General features: G+C 46.0%; 1 protein-coding gene across 1 annotated transcript; it reads right to left on the bottom strand.

The window, feature by feature from the left end:
- Positions 1–3,411: 3,411 nt before the first annotated feature.
- On the bottom strand, positions 3,412–4,077 carry LOC125533763. Its single transcript, XM_048697124.1, has one exon. It carries the CDS (start codon positions 4,075–4,077, stop codon positions 3,412–3,414), a length of 666 nt encoding a protein of 221 aa, XP_048553081.1.
- Between the last annotated feature and the right edge of the window lie 6,498 nt (positions 4,078–10,575).

Below are 10,575 nucleotides of genomic sequence, written 5' to 3'. Positions count from 1 at the left end.
GAGATGCTGGTGTGGTATATTCTTTGCACGGTCATGGGTCCCAGGAAGGCACGGCGTTTTATTGTGTACAGTGACATTAGTTTGTCTTGGTGTTCCAAATGGCGTGGTTTTATGTAGTCTCGTTCGCCTGTATTTGTGTTCGAAATGATTCCGTTGACTAGTTCAGTACAAGAGGCACGGACATGAATGCCATCAGGGCATTGTTGGGTCTGTCGGAGAGTCATGTTCCGTAAGTTTATTGTTGAAACAAGGCAAAATGGGTTTAGGTGTTAATGCTAAATGTTTACTTTGCGAGTGACCGGTTCGAGAGTCGAGGTGTTTAAAAGCGTAATTTCCTTGTTTTTAAAAGCCACGGCTCTGTGCTGAGTTTTGTGGCGCTTCTTTTATTAGGAGGACGGGCGTTAAGTGACTACAGCTACGGTTATGTATCAGGTATCGACATGACTTGTGCACTGATGATGGCGTGGACGTTCGTGGCAGTGTTAAGGGTCACAGGCATGGGCGTGCAGCATTAAAAGGCATGTTGTCATATAATATAGAGGCACGCTCCCGTGTGTTTGTGTTTCTTATGATTCCGTTGACTCGATCAGATGGAGAGGCACCACCGTTCAGCGCACAAAGGTTCTTTAATTGGGGAGAGCCAGCGGAATTGGTTCAGTTGTGAATACCCACTGTTTACTCTGTGAAGCAGGGAATGGCTTATTCGAGAGACGCTAGTGTGGTATATTCTTCGCATGGCTATGGGTCCCAGGAAGGCACGACGTCGCATTGTGTAGAGTGATGTTAGTTTGTCTTGGTGTTCCAAATGATTCTGTTGAATCGTTCGCACTGAAAGACACAACTATATGTGTTACACGGAGTCACATTCGTGGCATCCCCTCGTATTCGGTGTGAACGCCGCTCCGGAAACCCAAGGGTCCGATGTGCGTTTCATCCGGTGACGCCGTTCTGAAGGAGGTGGAGGTATTTAATAGAGTGAACGCCACGTGTTGACGCTGCGGAATCCAAACGGACCGACGGTCGTCTCATCCGTCGGTGAAGTGAACGCCGCGTGTCACCGTTCCGTCGCCCGAGGTCAAGAAGCAGTTATTAAAGCCGAGCGGCGTCCGCCACCACTAGACATCATCCTGCTTCTCCCTCTTTCGCCGGCAATCTTAGGAAATCACCCATCTTCCTCTTTTCATTTGTGACGTTCCCCGCCATGGTTTGGCACAAGATAACTACTCATGCGATGCTTACTCCCGAGCGTCGCTTTCAGTTGTAGGAGGACATCCGTTCAAGGCACGCTGCTCGGGTCGCAGCGGGCATGTCTCCGGACTCGCCGGGGCCGGAGGAGATTGGGGAAGTGGAGGAATTGGAGGGGGATCCGTCGGAGCTCATGCAGGGAGTTGATCCAGTTGGGGGAGATGTGATAGAGGAAGAGGAGGGGGGTGACAAGGATGAGGAAGACGACGCGAAAGGCGTGGACGAGGATGACGAGGACGGCGAGGAAGGCATGGACGAGGATGAGGAGGACGACGGGAAGGTGTGGACGAGGACGACGAGGAAGGCGTGGACGAGAATGACGAGGACGACGAGGAAGGCGTGGACGAGGATGATGAGGACGTCGAGGAAGGCGTGGATAAGGACGGCGAGGAGGCTGGTGACGAGGAAGACGAGGACGACGAGGAGTACGGTGACGAGGAAGACGAGGCAGAGTTCTATCTCGATGAATCGGCCTTGATGGCGGAGCAGACCGCTATCCTGGAGTCCATCCAAGATGAGGCGTATGTGGAGTCCAACCGGCGATTCCTCCGGGAAGAGCAGGCGAAGATCGATGTGCTCTTCGACGAGTTGGATGCGGAGCAGGAGGCGGAGGCCAACGACGTCGATGTCAGAATGGAGATAGTGGAAATCTCCGACGACGGGGAGTAGTGTTGTTTTGTTGGTAGATGTTTTGCTTTTCCATGCTTTTTATGCTTTTCATGTTTTCTGTGTCTGTAAAGGTTGAACAATGTGAAGCAATCGTCGTTGTCAGAATGGAGACAGTTTCGTTTCCATGTCAAACAATCGTGTTTTGTTCCTAAGTAGTAGTACTACGCCGTCCAAAATAAATGTGTCAACTTTGCAGTACAATTCACGCTTTGCTGGTTAGTACAGCATTGAGCGAATTAATTTGTGATGGAAGGTGTATGTTTTATTACAAATAGCAGTTTTAAGTAACATATTTGGGTCGGAAGGCGTATGTTTTATTACACTGTATTGTTTTATTATAGATTGCAGTTTCAAGTACAAAATAAACGTCTCAACTAGGGCACATATTTGATTCTAGAGATTTCAGTGTGGTTAGATTTGATTATGGTTTCAACATTGTTAGATTCTAGAGAGGCACTCAACAACATGCACAAAAAAGCCACAGATGTGCTTCTGAGAAACACCGTCTTGCATGGTTTTACCGCAAGATGGGATTCGACATTTATCCAGGACATTCGGGGTTTTATAAGTGTAGAAAGAATTGTTTTTCACTTATATGTTGTGTGGCAGAGGCATGGCAATTACTTTTGTGAGAGGCATGAATGTGCCGACGGAACGGGCACGGTGACGTATGAAATAGGTGCAAGGTGGTCCCAAATGTCTCCTTAAGGTATCATATATACACTTTACTGTTACAAGCACGATCATCGTTCTTGTTGAGGCACGGAGGTGAAGGATGGAGCATTTGCGTCTGCGATAGTCACGTCCTATATTAAGGAGGAAGCAAATCTTCACGTCTGCGATACGTCGGAAGCTGGCTGTAAGGCACGCTCCTGCCTCTGCGTTTTCGTTGACGTCACGTTTAGTGCCAGTGGGGTGGACGTAATGCTCGGTTTGCTGATGTTTTTGTTCTCAGCAACTTTCTTAACATGTTACTCCCGAGAGAGGTACGGTGTTACCTGACGTAGAGGCATGCACGTAACTAACTGGAGGCACGGAGACGTGATTTCAAGGGAGGTATGGATGCGAAAATGATCGTTATGCAAGGACGTGAAGGTGTGCCTCTGTTTTAAAGAAGCTTTCAGTGACACATTTTCATTGTGGGGGGCATGGACTATGAGCTCCATGTGTTTTCGAAGGCATTAGGCCTCATTAATGAACATACCAGAAATAAGGTGAATCTTTTGGTTGACGTCTAGAATGTTGCGTAAAGTGACGTGAAGCCAAGTTACGCATGGTCCCCTTGGTATCAGAGGCACATAGGCACATAAGTGCCTATTGTGGTGCACTGGAAATAAAATTGTGCAAAAGACATGTAAACTGCAAGCAAACTACAAGGTTAACTGCGACACAAGCAAACCTAAATTTATAACAAGCAAAAGGCAGTCTTGAGCGAAAGCAAATCTAATGAAAAATCTAGAATGTTCTAGATAATTTTGTTTGCCGGGACCATCTACTTCAGTAGTCGTAGTCGCCACAGGACCTAGCACGCTTTCTGGTCTGCTCCTTGTCGAGTTTTGCCCGATGAAGCCCTTCCTGGATGATGCTGTGGCGGCTCCATATCGCGTACGCAGCGTAAGCGTCCTTTACCGCGTACTCGATGTGCCTCATGGACAGGGGCATGCACGCCCAGCGCTGGTGCTCTGCGTCAGTGAGCTCTACGTCATGGACAAGGATGCCTGAGACGTCCCCAAGGGAGTCCAGAGGCTTGGTAGCTGTAGGCACCCTCCATTCCTTCTGGATGTCGACGTAGTGGGCAATCTCCAGTCCGACGCGGCCGAGCATCTCTATGTCGCCATCGATGGAGAAGCCAACAAACGTGTACCTGGGGTCCGCGAGGAAGTTGTCGAACTTGGTGCAGTTCTTGTCGGGCGCGCTCAGTTGGAAGAGCAACACCGGATGATCCTTGCCGATGGAGAGCTGGACTAGGGCGGGTTTCTGATCTTCGCCATGGTCGTTGGTGTACTTCACATCAACTCCGACGATCTTGTGGCGCTCGAACTGGAGGTGTCGCTCGAACTGCTCAATGGTGGTCGCCGCCTTGTGCAAGTCATTGGTGTGGATCACGTGCAACTTTGTGTTGCCGTGGGCCTGCACCTCCATGGATTCCCTGGTGAATCCCATCGCTTGGAGCAGTTGGTCCTCCTATAATCTGATTTTTCATGGGGAACACTGAGTGGGAGAGCAATGGCGATTTCTGTTCTTTGCGTGTGAGAAGGTCGCGGCGGAAGTCTAAATTTAAGGGCGGTTGTGCACATCGTGGGTTCTGGATCGTGGGTTTTCTTTATAAAAAATAAAAATAAAATCAGCAGTTGTATTTTTTAAAATGTCGTATCTCCAGCAAGTCGTGGAGATGATCGTTGTCTTTCGTAGTTTGCTGTCAAATCTTAACTTTTACAATCTCGTGAGGCATGCATGGGCAGTATGTATTGTAGAGGCACAAGTCTCTGACCAAGAGAAGCATGCTTCAAATGGCAGCTTTAACTCTCAGACACAGGGGCGTGGTACATTTATTGGGAGTGGCAATTGTTTTCAGTGATACAATCGCTGGTAGGAGCAGTGATGTGTTTCTTCAGAGGAACTGTTCTGTGTCCGTGTTGCAGTTGACGCTATGAGATTGTCGGAAAGAACGAGAAACAACGAGAGGCATTGTCATGCAGCTGCAAGAAGCACTCATGCAGCAAGAGGCGAAACAAGAGGCACAGATACGATGCTACGTGATGCACAGAGTTGAAGCTATGTGATTGCACGGACGTCTATTCGTGCTGTGGTGCTATGTGAGGCACGGGCACAAACAAATAGCCATGCACTGAAGTACATGCACAAGGTCGTCCCTAAGGTGTCCTATACGCTTTACAGTTACAAGCATGGTCGTCGTTCTTGCCGAGGCACAGAGGTGAATGATGGAGCCTATGCATTTGCGATAGTCACCTCCAATGTTAAGAAGGAAGTAAATCTTCATAGACCCGGTACGTCGGAAGCTGGCCGTAAGGCACGCTTCTGCCTCTGCGTTTTTGGTGACGTCACGTTTAGTTCCAGCAGGGTCTCACGTCAGGTAGCGATAGTTAAGCCTCATGGTCTCAAGCTTGCTTGCACTCAGATCAAAGAATCTCACAAATTCAATGTTTACCCAGCAGGGTTCATAGTCATCCAACGTTACTGTCTTCAGACGAAAGTCATCCCTTTTGACAGACGGTCGGTGCCTACGACGCCATGTATTTGTTTGTCCGCAATAGAGTCCTCCCTAGATGTACATGAAGAATGAAAATACTTAAGCTCTGAAAACAGAGATTCTGTCGAAAGAGCATCCAGTGTAAGGTATTTATTGGATTCTCTATAGATACGGGTGTATGAAATACTAAAACATGTCCAGCCACGGGTGTATCAATTTACAGGCGAATGTAAGACAAGCCTTTTAAGACAAACAATAGAAGTAGTACAGTTTGCATGTTATGGGCTTTCAATGTGTGTGAGAATCATCACCTCGATAAACAAGTTCTCAAGGCTTCGAAAGCATTGCATCAGGGAAACGACCACGTCCACTTCAAAACACATCTTCATGAGCAAAGTCTTGACCGTTTGAAGCACTGTTGTCAGGCTGACTGCCGGCAAACCCTGCATGGTGCACGCACAACGATTTCAAAAATTGAACAAAAGGTTCTATTACATGAAATTTGTTTACTCGGACAAATGCAGCTGAAAACTAGGTAGCTGGATAGTTGTAGGGTTACGCGTGACCTTGGATTCAGAGAAAAAATCATGGAATTTGCCCACATTCTCTAGTTTAGGTGCAGACATGACAGTTATCTGCAAGTTGCTGCTGAGAATATCGTTAAGTAACTGCTGAAGTGACGGGGCATCCTCTATAACAAGTTCGCCATGTCCACAGCGAATTGCAATGCTTACAAGGTTACGTGAGTTTATTCTTGTGCAGCGGCTTTCCATATTCCTAGTAAGCAGTAGGCACTGGAGTGCGGGGCAACTAGAGTGGATGATGCTTTCAAGCAAGATGTCTGATATACCAACGTCCACAAGTGAAAGTGTCTTGAGCAGTGGTAGTTTAAGAGCCTGAATGTAACTGTCTGGTATTTGGCAAAGAGCAAAGGTGGCGGTGTGTAGGGAGGACGCAAACAGAGAGAAGGACGCCGGTGCAAAGGGCGCAGATGATGGCTGTGTGAGCGATCGTACAACACACTCTCTCACGAAATCTGGGAACATATAATAGAACTCGAGCACCTGGAGATTGTTTAGTTTGGATGATTTCAACCAGGCGTCGACGGCGGAGGGTCTGGATTGGAGGTAGCACGCCGGTATGCAGAGACGGTGAACTACGCCCACATGGGCGAAGAGGATGGCATCCGGAAGGGTGGTATCATCAGTGCCAGATTAGCGAGGGCACCGAGTTCCGAAGTGCCTTTCACGGGCGAGCTCCCAGGTAGGAGGCGCCGCAGAGATTTTCTCGATATGAACTGGTTCTAGAGGCTTAAAAAGACGAGCGGCAGGGATCTCACGGCAGTCGAGATTCAGAGGAGCGGTGGGCCATAAAGGACGCCATCGACGAGCAAGGATGCGAGTGCGGATGCTATCCCAAATGGGGAGACGAGAGATGATCTCACCTAGGATGACGTCCGGGAGATCGTTGATGCGGTCCGGACGAGTTTTTTTACCGTGCTCCTCAGATCCGGTGGGCGGACCCTCACTGGTCCCCGCCGGTACCGCCAAACACCCAGAGGAATGCGTCATCGGTGGCACGAGCCTTGTCCTCTTGGTACTAGAGGCGTCGGACTCCATGTAGGAGAGACGGACCCGGTGGATCTGGAAAGACGGTTTGGAGGACGGAGGTGTTGCAAAACACCAATTATCAAAAAAAGTAGTATTTTTTAAGTGATGTCGTTGCGAGAACAGTGACATCGGACAGTGGCAACAACCCGTAATCCATGCCTCCACTTGATTCACGCACATGCCTCTTCGAGCAGCGTGTCACTACAAACATACTGAGCACGGACACACGATCGCAACTCTTCTTTTTGACATGGGAGGCACGACCGCAAGTATTCTTCCTAATATGGGACCGTGCCTCCGCTTGCTCGACCAATGTGCCTATCTGAGTACACGACTCAGCTGAAATAATGACAACTGGGAGGCACGACCGTCCCCTCTTATAATATATGACCGTGCCTTGACTAACTTCACGGTTGTGCCTCTCTTATTGCACAAAGTCAGCTAAGCTAATCATAGCATAGAGGCATGACCATGAGTCTTCTTAACACAAGACTGAATCTGCACTAGGTTCAAGTGCCTCTCCGAGCAAACATGCCGAACCGAGAGACACACCACCACAACAACAACAACAAAAACAACGGCGATGACAACCACGTTTAGGATCGCATCTGCTTTCAGTACCATAGTTTGAATAAGAATTTGAACTGATAAGTTCTATTAGTTATGTACTATGATGATTTGAACTGCACTCATAGTTTGAAATAACACACGTATGATACTTAACTTAATACCACAGTAGCTAAAATTTATGTGGTGTAATGTCATCCCTCCATCAGCGTACACATATCGCGTCATTCCATTTTTTTGTAAAGACCGGTGATCACAAGTGAGAGCGAGTCCTGCACGCGCACAGTGTGCCACTGGATACTGACGAGTACAATGCAATCAACTGTGAGCCTAGCTGCATCTGCAAAAGCTGAAATCCCGGTGATCGCCATCCTTCCATCTTTGTGTATACAGTAGGTGCCAGGCAAATCAACGCTGCTGAAAATTTGTACAAGTCTGATGCTGCCCTTGAGAGGCAAATATCCAAGCTTCATCCTAAGATCATTGGTAACGATAGCTGGGATTTTCTGTACAATAACAAAATATTCTGGCATCAAATTACGAAGACACGCATGTTGACTGTGGTTTAGAGAAAGAAACAACGACGTACCAAACGGTCTGTGTGAACGTTGGTGAAACATAGATGGTGCACAAAGGTAATGGCGGGGATGTGTTTAGCATTTAGGACTAGTTTAATCATGCAAGCCATGTCGATATAGGAAAGTTTTATGCCCTGGGTGTAGACTGTCTCGTCTATGTAGCTCCTTTCTGATAAACTGAGGCCTTCAAGGGCTAAATAAATACAACCACGTATTAGCCACTATGTGTGAAGCAATGAATAGAGCAGTTAAAAACTAAAATAAACAAATATTTGCTTTTAAAACGAAATGACAGTTTTAAACTACATTGTGAGTACAAAGAAAGATTTAATACATTATATCACAGATATTAAGCACATAAATATCAACGGCATACCACAGTAAAATTATAATAGATAAATGTTAAACCAGAACAAATATTGATAAGCGATCAGAACATACCAACGGAAGGTTTGGGTAACGCTTTGTGACCTCCTCGAGATTCACTCAACATCAAGTCAATGGGAAAGAAGAAATCTTCTGCTTGCAAATCCAATTGTATAATGTCACAATAAAATAGATCATAGTCACGTATCAACTTTTCCCATCCAGGTCCATGAAACTTAGACATGTGGTTGCCATCTGTAAACTTAATCCTGTAAGACAATTCCTCAGTAGTGCCGAACACAAGGTCAAAATCTTCGTCTTCAAAACCATCCTCGAAAGCTTCATCTTTCCATAAAGAGATCAAAGAAAGGACCTGGTTCCGGTAGTAGCATGGGACATACTGCATAAAAGTAAAATTAAGACAAAGGTATATAAATGTTTTACTGATTTTCAGAAAACAAATGCATGAAAGAGTTTTTTTCCTTGAAATTTCTTGGTTTTCAGGCACGGGCACAAGCAACATCTATGACATTTAATTAAACCTATACAAAACAATTGAACTTCTAATTACATCAAGACCTATACAATAAAAACAAGCATGCGCAGTATAGTTCGCTCCGAAGGAATACGTGTGGTTGCTGACTGCTGAAAAAAGATAACTGTAACAAATACAGTGACGAAGGTTTTTTACTGGCCACGCGTGATTTCGTAGCAAAACTTACCAGGCATGATTCATAACAACGAGGCAAAGACACAATCAAGAAAGATTGGGCAACATCAGATTCAACACCGGCACAGTCGAGGTTCCTACAAACATCACACGCCATCTTTGTCTACGAGATGTAACAATATATAAGACTCGGGTTCATTAATTATTAAAGAAAAATTTATTTCAACACTCCGCTAATGGTACAAAGAATTAAAGGACTGTATATCACTAATACACGCTTGTTTCAACGAGTAAGACAGAGCGAAGCGAATGCTGATATGGTGATATCCATTGATGTTAGTGTCTCTGTAAAAAATGAAAGAGGACGCACAGACCTCTTCAAATCTACAAGATCTTGGAGTGAACTAGCTGAAAAAAATCAACTGTTGTCCTCCAAGATTGTTCCCCTATAGAACCTCTTCGAAGGGGTAGGATGTTAACACAAAAACTAAAATCAACTATTGTCCTCCAAGATTATTCCCCTATAGAACCTCTTCAAAGGGGTAGGATGTTAACACAAAAACTAAAATTAAGAGGGTAATAGACAACAAGAATCGATCTAAAAAAAGACAGTGCACAACGCGTAAGTATTAAGCAGAGGGGAAAAATTACTGTATTTTAGAGCAAGTGGGCGAATCGTAGATCCATCTATGTGGACTGTAGAGTGAAGAAGACGAAGCAAGAAAGACGAAAGGAACCAGAGGAGGGGAGCGGAAGAGCAAGTGACTCGGAAGGGAAGACGCACATAACGATGTATTTATGGAGTAATTATGGAGAGGGAAGAAATTTTGTGTACTCGCTCGCCAAAGCTGAAACTACTGACAACAGTAAATGGCTCCTTGCCATCCCAGCGCAAAAAAGGAGCATGGGAGGGGGGTGGGGGTTGGTGGGTCTGGCGAGTAGGTGGAGTATTTGGTCGAGCCGGACCATGTCGAAATCCCTCGCCTTCATTTTCCCTCTCGCTCTCTCACTATATCTCTTCCTCTCTCTCTCCTCTCAAATTCGACACCGCCTACGGCATCGGAACTGCTCACACCCTTTGGGCCATGTCGACACAAAACTTCGGACAAGAGGGGAGGAAAGAAGGCTTGAACTTCCTTGAACTGGATTTTGATTTCTATGTAGGTGATTCCCTGCTACATGCGGAGCGTTGGACTGGGGTTTGTTTTCCAAACAAAAGATCTGAGCTCTGAACATTCATGTGTCCTTGTAGGAGAACCCTGACACCATCAAAGACAATGATTTCTGTGGCAAAGAGCTCGATCGTCCTCTCTACTGTGTTCTTCACGATACCAAGCCTCTCAGGTGTGTGGCTTTTGAAGGAAGTGACACGGGGAGGAGGTTCTTCGGCTGTGCTGTGAAAGTTAGTCACTTTCGAAAATCCGAGTTACTTTCTTGTTGAATCAAACTGTTTGGATATAGGACTTGTAGTATACCAAAGAAGACTGATTTCTTCTTGTGTTTTCCAGTTGATTGTAGGAAACATTGTGTAGTCCTTTTACTTTACAAAAAAGGGTAAAGGTCGCTACTTATTTTACATAATTGAACACAAAAGAAGTGATCTAGACACTCTCATGTTTGTTTCCAAATGGGACTTCTGGTTAATAGTCAGTATATTAT

The sequence above is a fragment of the Triticum urartu genome, chromosome 1 (genome assembly GCF_003073215.2).
Source record: "Triticum urartu cultivar G1812 chromosome 1, Tu2.1, whole genome shotgun sequence".
In the NCBI taxonomy this organism is placed as follows: Eukaryota; Viridiplantae; Streptophyta; class Magnoliopsida; order Poales; family Poaceae; genus Triticum; species Triticum urartu.
The sequence above is the reverse complement of the archived record's forward strand: the minus strand, read 5'-3'. Positions and strand labels throughout refer to the sequence as shown.